Source organism: Coptis chinensis, chromosome 7 (assembly GCF_015680905.1).
Source record: "Coptis chinensis isolate HL-2020 chromosome 7, ASM1568090v1, whole genome shotgun sequence".
NCBI classification, from domain to species: domain Eukaryota; kingdom Viridiplantae; phylum Streptophyta; class Magnoliopsida; order Ranunculales; family Ranunculaceae; genus Coptis; species Coptis chinensis.
In genome coordinates, this window is record NC_141462.1 from 60,151,437 (window position 1) to 60,169,196 (window position 17,760).

Consider the following 17,760-nt stretch of genomic DNA (forward strand, 5'->3'; position numbering starts at 1 on the left):
GCTTGACTCATACTTCTGCACGGACGAGTTTGAGTCGAGCCTTCGACGAGCTGAGCTCAAGTTACTCGCGAGCAGCTCGACTCGATGACCAGCCCTACTCAAGAGGAACCACTAGAAGACAAATATGAGGGAATTATTATTCCTGCATATAAAGGATTCCCTATGCTTATGACATGTGTCGTCTATTACGCAATGAACATGTGGTAATGCATTTCAACAAAGTGCTAAATTATATAATCCACTGGTTTCTATGACATGTCCAGCTCATGTGGTTTTGGTTAATGGTAGTAACATTTCTCTAATTTCATGTTGCATGATTGTCACACTTGGCTTGACTACAATGGTATACCATCGACCGAATAAGGTGCATTCTCTATGAGTTAGGTGAGTTTTAGGAGTTGATAGAGATTATTCGAATCGGTGTTCGTATTGGAGCTTTCAGTGATTTTGTTCTTTGACAACTCCTCACTGAAAGCTCCAATACGAACACCGATTCGAATAATCTCTATCATGTGAATAGTCTTGATTCAAGTGACTTGGTTTTGGGTACCACTTGGCAGCATAGTGTCTGAGCTGTTTGTCGTGCATGGAGCAGACTTATTGCTTGGTGGTCGACATGTCTTTACATTGGGTAGTTAGCCTCTGCATAAGATGCCATCTCATAAGATTGTGCTTGCTATGGTTGGAGCGAAACAAGAGACACTTTGAGGGAGTTGAGGCATCTTTGGAAGAGGTCATTATGGTCATTAACGACTTTCTATTTTTTTGGTCTAAGGCGCATGAGGAGACCCAAGACATTCCTTTTGAGTACTTTGTGTGTAGATGGGAGTCATTCATGTTATGATTCCGATGCTTTTCTTTCTTTGTAGTAGGTTTCGAGGTGTGGAACCTAGGGAATGATCTTTTTTGTTTTTTAAGTTTTTCTTTTTTGTTACTTGTAGTTTGAATATCTCATGCTTTTTGTAATTGTTTTTCCTTTATCAATATATATATCGTAATTCTACCGATAAAAAAAAAATAAGATTGTGCTTGCTAAGTATGAAAGAATGCTTACCTCCCCCCTCATCGTCACGCTGATTGGAGATCCATTTTTTTAACTCATTGGGGGGGGGGGGTTGATGCGATCTAGGATTTTACACCCTTAGTTTAAGTTCCAATTGGTTTTTATATGGTTACCAAAAGGTTTAGCATATGGTTATTTTAGGGTTTTCATCAATTTCGAATTTAGATACTTCTAATCGTTTTATACGTTGTGTCAATTAGTTATCCTGTATAGTTTCAATTTGTTTCTTCATGGTTAGGGCTTAGGGATTATTAGAATAAGGTTTAGTTGATATTTTGGGATTATTTAGCATAGGGTTATTCTAGGATTTTCTTTCATTTTGAATTTGAAAGCTTCTCAGTTCTAATTGAATTAGAAATTGTGTCGAGAGTTTTCCTATTTGAGTTGTAGGACTTTGGCCAAGTTAGTTTTCAGATTAAGTTGAATATTTCTTTTGCATCACAAGGAATTAGTTGGTCTTTCCACTACAAAAATTCCTATAAAAAGGATGGAAATAAGACATATATTAGAGGGGGTTAACTAGGAGTTCACATGGAACTTAGAAATCCCTTAGGCGAGGTTGGCACCCCTTAGGCCACTCACTGCTTTCCATCCCACCGCTTACACAGAAGAGCCTCCTTAGAAGGCACTAAGAAACCCTACTGCACCAACAAGTATTGATTGGAATAGAGTCCAACTGAGATGAAGTCTTGGAATCTTGAATCTTGATGCGAGCTATACTCTTAAGGTCATTGTGTTTGCACATGATTTTTCTTATTGTAAATGTACAATGCATATATTGCTCATATAGAAGCAAATGCAGGGAGATCTTTATGTGGCTATTCATATTCACTTTGTCTAATATCTAATAATGTGTTTCCAGCCCTCAAGTTGCTACTGTTGTAATCCTGTTATAATTGTTCAATTGCTAATTAGAGTGTACGTTCTAACCTCTTAAAGAACACCAGATTCTTTTCTACTCTCTTTTATTATCAATACCTTGTTCTAGGAGGATTATTTATGATTATTGAAATTATTTAGGCTTTCTTCATCTATTTATTTCTAAGTTTCATTGACACGGATGTGTGTCCGTATCCGACAAGGATACGAAGTGTTTGACACAGTGAAATATCGAAAATTGAGGTGTATGACATACAAAATGTGTTTGTTGTGTCCGACACGGACTCATGGATACACATCTGGCATGGATTTATCTAAAATATGGCGTGTCCCTGTAACATATGTCTATTTCCATTCAATTCATGCATGCTGTTGAAAATTCCCAAATTCTGTTTTTCTACCTGTCGCCCTTTTTCTTTCCCTCTGCAAATGCATTTATCCCAGTCAGACCACGTTATGTGCAATGTGGATTTTGAAAATCGTCTTGGCTTAGTTGAGGTGGTACTCTCTGTTTTAGAAGCCTCTTGGATGAAATACACCTTTTCTTGCGGGGAAGGTGGTTTGGTGATACTGTCTGTTAAAGTTCTAAGAGGACATCTCCCAAGGGGATTTAAGGATTGGGCCGCAGGATGCTACTTTCGTTGTGTGCGGATGGTCCATTGGGGTTTGGGGGCAGTGTCCCCGACCCGAATATTTTAGGAAGTTACTATTATTGTAAACTCTTATTTTTCATATATATTTTGAAGTGATACAAGGCCAAAACTAATAAGGCCGTATCCTCAGTCTCTTTCCTCTCCAAACTTCCTCTCCACTAACAACAATACAATTTTACTCTATCAATACTCATTTAAGCTACTGTTGTTTCATGTAGTCATTAACAGTTTAGTAAGTGTCATGTTGGTGATTTGTCTTATTTCCCCATCTTTTTTAGGAGCTCTGCACTCTGGTATCATATTCTTCCCCAATAGATAGTGCCTCGACTGCTAGTAGTGTAGCAGCTTATATGTGGGTATTGTTTTGCTGCTCACAGGGTGAAGTTTAAGTTCACCAGCAAAAAATAAAACAGTAAGTATTTTTTGACTGCACGACTGATTGGGCTTCCTTATTATCACGATTGCCACATATGTATCACCTCCCTGGTCTCTTCTGGGAGCACTTACCCTGGGTTATGGCCGCTTAATGTTTAAATTGAGTTCTTGCATTGGAGGATAGCTTATAGAATTTATTAACTATCTTTGGACTTTTACTCTACAATATAGGATGCATCTCAACTTGGTATTTTGATGTCTTTTACTCTTTCCACATTTTATGTGTTCTACGCAATTGTAGAATGCTTATGCTTATGTTGTTTTACATTCTGTTCAAACTCAGGCGGACTGGGAGCTGCTTCAGATTGAGGTTGCACAATATATAAATAGTGATGTACGGGGTGTGCCTGCAAGTATGCAGCCATCTAGGCCTTTGCAAGGGTTTGTTCAGCATCTCAAAGGGAAGCAGGGACGTTTTCGTGGAAATTTATCTGGCAAGCGTGTTGAATATACTGGCAGGACTGTTATCTCCCCTGATCCTAATCTCAAAATTACAGAGGTCAACAACTGTTGGGGTAGCTTCAATCATTACTAATTTCTCTTCCCTTTCAATTTATAACTTAAAACCTTTTCTGGCATGTCAGGTGGCAATCCCCATCTTAATGGCTCAGATCTTAACATATCCTGAACGAGTTTCCCATCACAATTTAGAAAAGTTGAGGCAATGTGTGCGCAATGGACCTCAAAAATATCCTGGAGCAAATTTTATCAGATATCCTGATGGTACTTTGATGTGAGTTACTATTGCCATTTCAGTTATCTTTCCTCTTATTGTCAATCTGTTTACTTTTGTAACAGTGAAATTTCTGTACTATCTTTGCAGGCATTTAAAATATTCTGCTAGGAAACGTGCTGCTGATGAATTAAATATGGTCATATTGTAGAACGCCACCTGGAAGATGGTGATATTGTTCTTTTTAATCGACAGCCAAGCTTGCATCGGATGTCGATCATGTCCCATAGAGTAATTGCATCAATTCATTGTGTCCAACTTCTTTGATGTCCATTAAGGTTACCTTATGTTTTTAGTATTTACTTGTAGGCAAGGGTAATGCCTTGGAGAACATTGAGATTCAATGAATCTGTGTGTAATCCTTACAATGCTGACTTTGATGGAGATGAGATGAACATGCATGTTCCTCAGACAGAAGAAGCTCGAACCGAGGCTCTCACACTGATGGGGGTAAGTACAGGAGACTTTTACTTGCTATGTTGTACTGTTTACTTATTAGGTTTTTCTGTTTGGCAAACTCCTTTTGCTGTATATCAAGCAAACGGAAAATATTTCAATTTAATTCGTCATAATCTAGCTAATAATGTAATATTTTTAAGAGCTTTTTATCTAGTTGACTCCTACACAATAACTTATCAAAGCAAGTTCTTTTACTTGTAGCCTAATTAGTTAAATCAAAATTACTGAAAACAATCTTGATTCAAATTGGACTAATTGAATAAGGACTTGAGAAGTTTTTATTTGTTTTATTATAGTTGCTCCTCTTGTCAATAGACTATTGGTTTGCTTTGTTGTCAATATGTAAGGACTTGTAATAGATTAGAGGTTGGTTGTTTTTGGATTAATAAAAAGTATTAAAGCAGAGGCTTATAGGGATTATTCCCCTTTCCCTAATTGTAATTTAGAGTTCTATCTATTAAATTGATGTTGGATTGTCTAATCAAAGTGTCCGGGTATTAGATCACATCAAAGTTGTATCACATCGGTTCTCTCTTGGGTTAGAAAGAAAGAAGAAGAAGAGTTTGGGTTTCTTGAATGCTTTGTCTGTCAGGCGTCAACTGGTTCGAGAAGGGTTTTGTCAGATTGTAGGGTATTGCGTCAAAACAATCTGTTTCGTAGAAGCTAGCCCAAATTTCAAGCATCTACACAAAGGTAGTAGATCAATCGGTTTGTTGTATGCCAAAAGAAACAAAATAAAATTGCGTCACTGTTCATCACCCACTACTCACCATGTTACCGTTTAACAGAAAAAATGCCTCCAAGAAACACCAAGCATAGGGTTGATTTTCGCAAACTTAGTGAACATTTTTGGAAAATTAGTGAAGGTTTGTTGAATGGGAGATATAATGTCCCAAAACTTGATTTTGATTGAAGAAATTTTGTGTTTCCTTGAGGATGGAACAAAATTAATCCCATCTACAATTCAAAACGTCCATGACGAGGTGAACTTTTCTAGTGCTGCTAAACATTGTTTGGATTGATGAGTTATTTGATTGTACTGAGGAGGACAATATTTTTGTTGATTGCAATTGTCATTTCGTTTTTTATGAGTTTCATGTGGATGATACTATGGTTTTTGGTTCAAGTTCTCCAAGTTATGATGAGTATATGGAGGAAGATAATGTTTTTTTTCTCCAAATTCTGCGCCTATTTTTGGTATGCATGTTGATGCATTTAGGTAACTAAACCCTTGATTTTAGTCCGATATTGGTCTATGTATTATTAGGGACTTTTAGAAGCCTGTTTGATTGCTTTGGTGTCGGATTACATGGAACGACGGGAATAAATAGTTGAGTGGAATGTGACTTTAAGAATTAGTGTGAGAGCAGACCTTTTATTAATTGTGCAAGTGGTCAGTTTAAAATATGCATTGGCTTATAGTTGGACATCTATAAACTTGAAACTTTTTAGACTTGGTTTGCAACCGAAGCGTTTTTAATGGTTTGTTAGTATCAAGTTCTCTCCAAGCTACTGTTCTGTTTTGGTTTGAAAATTTGGAAACCGACCCAAACGGTTCGTTCCATGAATCAAGTAGAAATTTACCGAAACCGAATCATGGACACCCCTAGAGGAGACACCTGGTGAATATGAAGGTGAAGAAATTGTTGAAAATGCAGTATTGGGTGCCTTGCCACAAGAACAGTAACCCATTTGGGATGTATATTCTTAGTGTTGCTCCACAAGGTCATAAGAAAAACTTGAATTTTTTTTGTTGCCTCAGATCAATTAGGTTGATGGTAGCAGTCAGTGTGGTCAGCACCAATTGTGGTTCATCCTGCCGTCCCCCCAATTACATAGGTATCCGATTCTGGATAGAGATGTGCTGCCTGGATGTGACTAGAAAACCAGATGCTGAAAAGAATCTCTTGGTTCGAAGTAGTATTTTTTTATGTAAATATTTTCTAGATTGCCTGCGACTTCCTATTCTTATAGTCCCAATTTAATATAGTAATGTTTTACAGTTTTGTTTAAAGAATGTACTTGCTTATATATAGGGGAGGGATAATTCCACTTCCTTAGAGTTGCTCCATTTGAAAAGCTGACATACACCATTTGAAAGTGGAGATCATCCTCTCAAACAATTGTCTCAATGGAATACGTCTAACTGTGTGAAAAGAGACAAATAGTGTAGCAAAATAGAAAAATCGTGTATCGTTTAGGTATATCCGAAAATATATGGACTACTTTTAGTATGATTAGACATAGTCGAATTAGCTGAATATTGTAAGGATATATAGAGATATGTATGGTAAGGACATTATGACACAGTAAACTACACACGTTTGTTGGCTGCACATGGAGAAGAGTTAGGAGCTGACTTTTTGTGAGGATATCCTCATGATGATGAAGATCATCTGATGCATGAGCATGGAAGTATATTTAATTAGTAGTTTAATTAAATTAGTAATAGGTTATTAGAGTCTCCTATTTGTTTTAGAACTAGGTAACTTAGTACTTTCTATTTTGGTTTCCAATTAGAATTAGGAACAAGGTTTATATTATATAAAGGCATCTAGGCTTCATTGTTAGTTGGCTATTATTGAATATTATTTCTTTCTTCATGTTGAAGGTTTAAACCCTAGTTTTAGGTGTTTGTTCTATTAATCATAATTGATGTTTATCGTCTTCCGCCAACAAGATACATCATCATCCTTGGATCAGCCCATTTGAAAATGTTTAGCCTTGTCAAAAGAATTTTGCAAAGTGAATAATCGTGAACCATTGGTTAAAATGTAAACATAAATACAACTTTGGCAAGTTAGACACGTCTAAATGGGCTAATTTTTTGTGAGGATGTTCTTCATGATGTGCGGAACATATCCGTATCCATAGAAAATCAGACCTTAGCTTATCGCTATGTGCGCCTCAAAAGTGCATGTCTTTTGAGTTGTCGCGTATCCTTCCCTATATAAGGGGCAGGATACCTAGCCTACCAAATATCCATCCCGACCCAAAAGTGGACTAATGCAAGCAATGAAGGGATCATTTTTTGTGTATATGGTCTCCCCACTGGAGATTATTCATACAAAGAATCAACTCATTTGAATATTTCCATCCTTGTAAAAAAATGTTGCAAAGATGAAACATTATACACTGTTAGCGAAATCATAAAATTTGACCACTTCTTTTGCCGCGATTAGAAATATTTGAATGAGCTGATTTTGCGCATCGGAATTTTGCTTGTAGCTATTAGGTGTGTGTGTGTGACTGTGTGCACGAGCTTTTTCAATCTGCCTACACTATTAAGTGCTTGTTATTGTTCCACAGGTGCAAAACAACCTGTGCACACCAAAAAATGGAGAAGTCCTGGTTGCTTCCACTCAAGACTTTATAACATCATCGTTTCTCATCACAAGGAAGGATACATTCTATGATCGTGCTGCCTTTTCTCTTATGTGTTCTTATATGGGGGATGCAATGGATCCTGTTGACTTACCAACGCCAGCTTTAATTAAGGTAAAATTTACAACCTTGATGATTTTGGTACTTTCTGATCTGCATAATATACATTTCTCATATTCCTACCTTGTATATTTTTCCTTCTTCATAATACGTTTCTTTTTTTATTTGGGAAAGGAAATATAGTGATACAATTAGAAATCTTATCAACACTTAGAATTGCAGCAAGAAGCTGCATGTAAGACCAAAGATGATACAGTATCATGGTCTGATTATTATTTATTTAGTATATTTTTACTGTTTAGTAATATTTGATTAGTATTTTTATTATTTAGTTGGTTATGAAAAAAGAAATCCTATGTTGAAATTTTGCCACTTAGTAAGACCAAATTTTTGCTACCGAGGTCATGAAATAAAAATCCTATGTTGGTTATGCGAATTCCCCACGTTTTCTTCCTATTCGACTCGGTAAACATATATTGCCACTTTGTTTGAGAAATTGGCCCACCATATTCCAATGGATGTCACCCACGGTATCATGATTACAACTGTAGCTGTCCACCACTGCAAGCAAGACAAAGCCACTCCTTAGCGTGTCCATCATAATAGTAAGCCTATTGCTTTGCAGCTTGCTCATGTTTATCCAATTGGTAGCACTCCACCCACTTCTTCTTGCTCAATTCCGGTTGATAGGTCCGAAAGTCGCACAAAACAAAAGAATGTGGGGAAGGCGTAGATAAACAAGGGGAGCAGCCTGCATCAAAGCCACTATCTTTGGGTGATATTAAATCATTCAAGTCTTCCACATCCATGATCTCAAGGATTGCCACAAATGCCTACGAGCTATGAGGCACGGACACCAAGGCGGTGACACGGGCATATCCTAAAAAAGTAGAACACAGACACGGCAAGGACGCAGATGTTATATTATATTTTGATTTTTTTTATATTGATGTAACATTAGATTTGAAGTCATATCATTATTTATCAAAATTTATAACCATGTGAACCTATGATGCATGGATACGGGTACGGGTACCGATACGGGGTACGATACGACTTTTCTAAAATATTAGGATACGGGTACAGCCTATGGGTACGGCTAATTATTAGGAATATTTAAAATAGAAATGTATTCTAAAAATTCTCTTAGTAGTTCTTTGAGTAAAGTAAGTTAGAAACATGTGAAAAACTATTATAACACATGTCAAAGTCAACCCAACTTGAAACCTCAAGAAACAGATTACATTTTCAATTGAGCATAACTGCATAACTATTGGGTCAGGTCTATTTCAGGGATTCCAGTTAGAATCCATTTAGAGAAGTTCACTCTCTTTTGAGAAAGAAGAGAAATTTGGAAATTTTGGTCATTCAAGTGAAAGAATTTTGCTAAATCTCCTTCGCCAACCTCTCTCTCTAAATTTATTGGGATTCTTTGTTTTTTTGGGTGAGGGACAAGTATCCTAGAAGTATCCGGTACCCGTATCGGTATCGTACCCGACCGACACGGGTGCAATGACATTTTAGGAGTATCCGTGCATCATAGACGTGAACAATAAAAAGAGTCATGAAGACATCTCACATAAGTATATAAGTCATGGTCATAACATTACAAAGGCCACAAGAGGCATAAAGAAAATAACAAAAGAACTCCAAGGACAAAAGAACGAAAGAACTCCATAAGAACAAATTATCCGTTTTCAATTATCTTCATCATCATCAACTCCAAGGACATCTTTGCAGTTCCTTCATTTGTGAGTAGCATGGTCTCCATTTCCGGTTTACCAAGTAAAAGAGTCGCAACCTCAAGTATACCAACACCCTTCAAGGTATCAAATGCATTTCCCCCACATCCGACATAGTAGACACTCCTTGAGTTCCCCTTGATAAGAAGTGAAGATTAGAATTGACATATACCAAGTCTTCACCTCTTTGTGGTGTTATCTTGTTCCTCTTCAAAGAGTTGATGGAAGATACGTACTCCAATTGCTCCCACAACATGAAGAGGAGCAAGGTTATCCAAGTAAATTCAATGCTAAACTTTGGAGTAAGGGAGTGGAAGCGCCATGATTACCCACCATAAATCTGGATCTATAAATCATCTATCATTGATGGAATCACTACTACCAAACTCTCTAGAGGCCGCGGAGAACTTGGCAAACTCTACGTTGACTTTTCTCCTCTCCAGCACACCCGGAAAGTATCTTTCGAAACATTTGTCTCTCATTTGAAATTTCCTCATTGGCTATCAACCAGTCTAACCAATTAAAAGTTTCAAAATCTTAAGTTGGTGGTACTTGAAATTGAAGAGTAAGTAGTTCAATAGGGAGCAAGGGGTTTGGTTAGAAAGGAAGAAATACATGAGGAAATTGGGGTTGCATCTGATTTTTTTGTTAAAGGTAATGCTGGACACAAAGATGAAACTGATGCCCCTAGTGTTCTTCGTTGTCGATTACCAAGGGGCTAGCTGACGACTTCGCATTACACTCAATGATCTTTGAACTCAATTATTTGCGTGTGACATATTATATAGAATAAAGGAGCCAAAATATGTGGGATTCTATTTTGACTTGTTTAGTTATGTCTTAGAATTATATCTCCTGGGATTGGTACTCTATACATACGATGTGATCTAATCGGCAGAAGCTTTGATTAAATCATCAAACACCAATTTAATAGATTGAACCCCAAATTACAATTAGGGGAAACATGAATAAATCCTAAAAGCCTCAGCTTTATCACTTTTCATTAATAGCAAATGAACCCACTTCTAATGTATTACAAGCCGTTATTATAACTTAGGGTTTGCTTGTCAACAAAGCAAAACTAAGGAACCAATAGTATAATGACATGTGTGCTTAAATTGAAAAATAAAGACTTGGGGCTTGACCTTGGACATGTCCACCAACAGGATTCCCATCATTCTCCCCGACTTTGAGAATCTCATCCTCTGATCCTCAAGATTAGAGATCAAATTATCAAAATATTCTTCACAAGAAATTCACAAACTAAATGGATGGCCCAAGACATTAGGAGAAATGCAATTATCCCCGACTTTTAAGATGACTGGGTGCCTCGATATCTTCTCTTGTAGCAACTTATTGAAGATGGACATCCAATTTAAAACCAATTGGTGATAAGTGGCTTAACATATCTTGTGTGGGGAGTTAACATCTCAACGCGCCCCTTCACGTGTAGCATTACTTGAGCCTAACACATAGACAAACATATTTGCGGACATTGAGTAAATAATAGGCCCTTTGGACCAACAACAATAGCCCGCTCTGATACCATATTGAATTTCAGTATCCAACTTAAAACAAGTTGGTGATAAGTGGAGAGGTCCCAAGACTTATATACTTTTATTCGTGGCTTATCATAACCCTTGTGGGACATAACATATCAACTGTGTTGCATGGGTATGCCTAAAAGTGTCTTGTGTCATGTCATGTTGACGCCGACGCCGACGCCGACACCAACACCGACTCTGGTATGATACAGATTCATGATTGGTGTAAGAAAAAAAGAGATTAGAAAATTTCGAGTGAAAATATGGTGAAAGAAGAAGAAATGAGGAGAAATTTATCTCTTTGAAGAAGGAACTGAGGGATTTCCTTGTAGATATGTGTTTTCCTCTCACTGGAATTGAAGAAGGAAACTTTTCTCCAGCTGATTTAGAGAAGGAGGCGGCTGATTTAGGGTTTATTTGTTAATTAAGAGGCTTACTAGTATGGGCTTAGCTAATTGGCCTATCTAAGGTTAAACTTCACTAAAGAATATGGGTCACTTCTAAAACCAACTAATTGGTTATAGGTTTATACCACTGGCAGACTCACTGGAATTACTATTATTATAAGCATGCCCATTTGCTGATTCCAAGCCCAATGTTCTTTGTAAGATAATTACTTTTCAAGATTCAATGTTTTAGAATTAAATAATTTCTTTTTAAAAAAAAATTAGAAAATTAAATTATAATATTAGTTGTGTCCCTGTGTCTGATTTTTCAGACCCCGCTGTGTCAAATCTTCGTACCCCGTGTCCAAACCCGACACTTGTACCTATACCCATGCAACATAACATATCAACAAAAAGAAAAAATAATTTCTTGGTAGGGAGACTCGAACTCCCGACCTAATTTAGGTGGAACAGAAAGAAATAGCCACTCCATCATCCCTTCTGCCTTGAGTAGCTTCAAACGACTGCCCAGACTACTTTGACTTAGATTTTGAGCTATGGCTATAACTTAGTGGAAAGCTTGTCAAATGTAGTTTCTAACGCACAATACGTTTCAAGAAATAAGAAAATGTATGGCTTTTTTCCAACAAATTCAGATTAAGATGGGAAAAAACTTCAATTACGAAAAAGAGGGCATACAAAGTGAAAGTTCCTTTGCCAAAACACCTTTTCCTTGTCACAGTCCGCTAAAGGAAGAGATCAATTTAGATGAGGAAAAAGAAAATTCTTTGCCGAAGTCCACCTTCTGCCGGTCACCGGAATTCGTTGACTGAACGTGAAACCTATGTCTAAACCCTACTAACTCTCTACCAAGTAGAAATCTAAAATTAAAATTATATTGATCATAACAAAACTTAATAATTACATGGGACCCACTCTCCTTAAATAAAGATTAAAGATGTACTAACACTCCTACATACTCTCTGTGGGATTAAAAATCCAAACTGAAGAATACTAATTCTTATATATCTCTACACAACTTTCAGAAAGTAAGTCGAGCAACCCAAATCGGCGAAGACTGAAATTAGCAAGACACAAAAGCTGCACTTGCAACATATAGCCTTGTGGAGCAACAATTAGAAAATAAGCATGCCAAACCGGATCCACATAAATTTGCGTTTCTTGTGACACAATATCTAATACTACATTTCCAACAATTTCTCACCTTCAGATTCAATTGGTAAAGTCTCCTTATTGTGTTCATCGAAAAATGGGAGGGGTCTTAAATCAATAACTTAAGTTTGATCCTCCACATGTATCAAAAATAACTTTAGCTTCATAAATGTTGTATTAAGGGCAGGTGCCAACTAGCAAAGTTGGTAAAACCTTTGGGTGATGATACCAGAGGTATGGGTTCGAACCCCGCCGGCACCAAAGAGTTACTGATCTTATTTAAAATAGGCTTGCCAACAAAAAAAGAAAAAAGTCTTTTGCAGGTGCCGACTAGCAAAGTCGGTAAAATCTTTAGGTGATGATACCAGGGGTCTGGGGCTCGAATCCCGCCAGCATCAAAGAGTTACTGATCTTATTTAAAACAGGCTTGCCAATAAAAAAAAAAATGTTGTATTAAGGGGCCAATCATTAAAACATTTCTCTTCAAGGTCTTTGATTACCCGTTGGATGCCTAAACTTATTTTCTTTAGGAGTTTGGTTCCTCCTCCCTATCTTCAAAGGTTGTGTACTTTTGGGACTTGAATTCCCCGTTTTGTTTTTTTCCTTGATTGGAGTGAAGTAGTTATTATATCTTTAATTGGTTGTTTTGAACTTCTTGGTGTGTATCTTATCCGTTAATTTTGTGGTGTCATCTTATCTCTCAGTTTACTACTCTTTTCTGCCTACTTTTTCATTATTTGCAGTTTTTCCTAAGTGTAGTCAACTTTGGCCAATCAATATTTTACGTGATACTGTTCAAGATCCTTCACTTCATTCTAGCTTCTTTTCTTCCTAGGAAGTCTGACATTCTTACATTATGGTAATGGTTTTCACTGTAATGTTTTGCTATTGGAATCACAGCCAATCGAGCTATGGACTGGGAAACAACTGTTTAGCGTCCTAGCACGTCCTCATGCTCAGATGAAGGTCTTTTTGAACCTTACTGTTTTGGAGAAAAATTACAGCAAGTCTGGAGAAACAATGTGCCCTAATGATGGTTTTGTCTATTTTTGGAATAGTGAACTTATATGTGGGCAACTTGGGAAGGCTACTGTAGGTTGGTTCTCTCTTTCTTCACTTTATTTCTTCTGCCTTTTTTTTGGTCTTATTATGATAATTTGTATATTTCTTGTGACCGTCAGTAGTGAACTTATGTGCAATATGAAACATATAGCAAGTGTTGCTTCTATCCAGAAAAGGCTATAAGGTAAATGGATATGTAGGAAGAAAAAGAATGGTCTTAAAGGCAAAGATGAAGATATGAGATTTGTTGGAGACTGGGAGATATTGGTGGACATGTAAGGTGCTCACAATTTCTCCCTAAGTAGGTTTTTATTGTATGAAAGGTAATTGAGTTTTGAGGAGTAACTGTCCGCCCTCCATCTAAGTACTTGGTCCACCCCCCATATCAATAATTGGTTATAAGAATTAACACTGGAAAATAAGAAACATTATTACACTCCTCATGTTTGGACATTGATCCAATCTGCTGTACTTAAATTTGATATCAACTTACTCCTTTTGTAAGAACTATACCTTGTAGTCAATGTTCATCAGAAAGTGAACATTTGTTTCTCTTCCTGTTTTTTTTATCCCATCTTATAATGAGTGTGTATTTACTTCAATGTGTTTTGTGCGCTCATTCTGTTTTAGACTATAAGGTATGGTAGTCTATTGTGAAATCACTGAAGTAGTACTGAACTGTAAACTAGATTCAATTTCCAGAAGATGGTTGTACTTTTAGGTTTTAAATCCAGTAGCATGGTTAACTTGCTTTGCAACAAATTCCAAGGATTGCTTGATATGGTCGAAGAATGAGGTAAAGATGCTGGTGGAAAATTCAATGACGCTACAAAGTTCTTTATATCAACTTTAAAATTGACTGCATTTGAGAGGCCAAGCCTTAAAACAACAAGATAATTTGATGAACAGGAATCCTAATTAAACTAGGAAATCCAAAAATTAAAACTGTTAGATAAAGCTTGTGTGTCCTCATATTCATCCCACTTGGCTGGGAATTTCGTCCTTGTCTTTAGAGTGTACTGAACCTAGAGGCTAAGTTAAGAGGCCTTGTTTCACACTATGAGGTACAAGGCGAGTTATTACAACTTTGAGGAGTAGAAACTAAGATTTAAATTTAGGGAAGCACGGTGATCAATTCAATGCCATCTTTTCATAGATAGGATTGTGAAAACCTAAGTTACATGGCGATTAAGCAGTGTTCTAAAAAATGCTAGGCAAGAGGTCGGTGATTGGGTGGGAAGCTGGCTTTTTAAAGGCTTTTAAAAATTTTAGACAAAGCTAGGCACTAGGCGGTTTTTTCCCCTAATATATCTTATAATATATATAGTAATACACACCTATACTACAAGAAATGAAGAAAATCATTTACCATAACTCAAAAAATAAACACAAACAAAGATATTTATTACAAAAATGTGTAATAGTTGAAAAATATTGACTTTATATAAAAACATACTCTTTCTTATAGTAGTATATAATTTACATTAGCCTTTAGTCTTTTAAACTTATTCAAATCTTAAGCCTACACGGGTCTTTAATTTTTGACATTTAATTATTAAATAAAAAAAAAAAAAAAGCTTGACTGGACCGCTTAGAGGCCGATTAGTCCGCCTAGCCCGCCTAATCGGTCCACCGATTTTTTAAATAACTTGGACTTAGGCGAGTCGGTTGGGCACCGCCTAGCGCCTAGAGACTGCCTAGACTGATTTTTAAAACATTGCGATTAACACACATATCAGTGTCCGACATGGCAAGATTTTTAGAGAAAAGACACAGGGTCACCGCTAGGAATAGATAATTAACTTATTTTAATATATTTTAAGTAGAAGTTCTTTAGAAAAGGAAAGGTGAGATGAAGAGAGAGACGGAGGGGATGGATAGCTTGGTTAGGGAAAGTGTTCAATGTTGGAACTTGGAAATAAAAAGGTATGCCTTCTTTTTAAGTTTCAACTTTCGTTTATTTTTTTAAATCAAGTGAAAATTTTATTGATAACTAGTTTTACAAATAATTAAGACAAGCGTGCAACAAACTGTGCGGCAAGTCTTTTCTGAAGGGCAAATCCCATCTTCCTAAAAACAAATTCGTTAGAACCAATTGTCATTATATTACTATCCATAACTTTCTACAATCTCTTAAGGAGCTCAACAGATTGTTGCGCAAAGAAACCGAAAGTGTCTAAACTGAACGGAATAAAACAATGCTGGCAGTGGGGGAGCCAGGAATATAAGTGAGGGTGAGCCACCCAGAAACTAAGCATAAAAAAAAAAGAAACCAAGCATAAAAAAAAATACACTAATTTTTTTTTTAACTAAAAATTCAAACCGGATCACAAAACAAGTATATTTTGAACATAAAAAAAACTCATATAAAATGATTGCAATAAATGTATTATAAAAAAATAAGAAAAGAAAAAATAATTCAATCTAAACAAGTATTTTTTCATAGTTGTCCTTGGCGGCCTTTTCTTTTTGTCATTCTTCTTTATCTTTTGGAAGCGTTGCAAGATCAACTCGGTATCAATGCTATCAAAAACTTCTTTTTCAATATATGTTATTAAACAATCATTCAACCATTCATCCGTCATCCGATTGTGCAGACGATTCTTTATGATATTCATAGCAGAAAATATCCTCTCCATAGTAGCAGTAACAACAGGTAAAATCAACGCCAACTTAATCAACAAATATACAAGTTTGTCCACAATGTCTTTCTTCACGATTTTCATGTTGAACCCGCTTTGACGTAGGTTGTTCAACACCACCATCCTCAATTTCTTGGTGACTTCGCTTTGAAGAAGATCCTACTTCAACACTAACAACATAATCTGTGTTATTAGTTGGTTGAGCGGGCAACGACTTTTTTTTTATCAAATACTTTAGCATAGCTATTTAAACAATTAAAATAAACAACCAATCAATTTAATTAAAATTGCACGAATTAAAATAAACCACCAATAATGATGTTCACAAAATAAAATAATAATCACAAACATATAAAAATCTAAATAATATGGTTTAGGAATCAGTACAAAAAAATCAAAAAGACGATAAAAATTAAATAATATAAAGATTACCTAGTTACATCCACAAAACCGGTAGGTGTAAAGATGTTTGTTTGTGTAGAAGAGTAGAAGACTTAAATTTTAGTATAGAGTAATAGAGAATGGAGAAGTAGAGTACATGAAGGTTTTTTTTTCTTTATGTTTTTTTTTTGATAAATATGAGAGGGTTTTTTTATTTGGGTTTATATATGGGTGGGTTTTCTGGTTTGAGTGATTGCTGGTTTTCTATTTTGCTTTTTTGGTACTTGTCTACAACTGTGCATCAAGTACATCATGCATGTGCGCCTTTTGTAATTTTGGTTGGTTTCCTTTAAAAAAAAAACAAGTTAACTAATAAACATAACTACGACACTTTTATTTGGTTTACTTTGAAATAAGCCAAATACTCAAAGTACATTTTTTTTTTATTAAGTTGAGGGTACGCCAGGGTGTACCCTGGGGCCCCTTGGCTCCGCCACTGAATGCTGGTTAGCTCTACAAGCTTTTTGGTGCTTCTCCATGTTTCCTGCCGCTGCTCTATTAGCTATTTTTCCCACCTCAAAGTCCCCATTCCTAAGGCCTACCAATAGAGAGACTAGTCACATGCATGCTTTCCCTCAGACCAACTGTAAATCAGGACATCCGTAGGCCAAAGTGTTGACATACCCTCTTTCGGATCAATGATAAAATTGACGGGAGCCTCTTTCACTTGTACCCCCGCTTTCCAAAATGCATCACATAAAATGTCTCTCATATGATCATGTCGGTATCTGAAACCTGTAAAATGTCTACAATGTGTTATATGGTCCCCGAAAGGATCTAGTCTACTCTTTTTGCATACAGGGCCAAAACCACAATCAGAGCACAAAGGGATCATGAGATAGTATCGGAAAATAGTGCGATACTCCACCAGTGGCATACGTTGTTCAAGTCCTTACATCGGAATAGCAAGTAAAAAATCTTTTGCATTATTCCGACTACAAGTATCCAATGACTGTTTCTGTCGAGCAGATAACTCAAACTCCCTCGTAAGACCAACAACAATCTTACCGTAAATTGAAGAACCATGCAAAGATGCCAGTCAAAAGTCTTAGCTGCCTCCTTAAAAAAGGATAGTGGATAAGTATGAATTGCAAAGACCAGTTT

The 17,760-nt window shown here is 36.4% G+C and overlaps 1 protein-coding gene and 1 pseudogene across 1 annotated transcript in view; one reads left to right on the forward strand and one right to left on the reverse strand.

Moving 5' to 3' along the window:
* Positions 1–17,760, forward strand: part of LOC147488202 (DNA-directed RNA polymerase III subunit 1-like) — a 56,307-nt gene that overhangs the window by 10,111 nt on the left and 28,436 nt on the right. The window contains 7 exon segments of the mRNA XM_086574996.1: positions 3,314–3,529; positions 3,615–3,763; positions 3,854–3,891; positions 3,894–3,994; positions 4,073–4,213; positions 7,532–7,720; positions 13,412–13,607. Coding sequence (XP_086431122.1) covers positions 3,314–3,529; positions 3,615–3,763; positions 3,854–3,891; positions 3,894–3,994; positions 4,073–4,213; positions 7,532–7,720; positions 13,412–13,607 — 1,030 coding nt within the window.
* On the reverse strand, positions 9,354–9,905 carry LOC147488203 (uncharacterized; annotated as a pseudogene).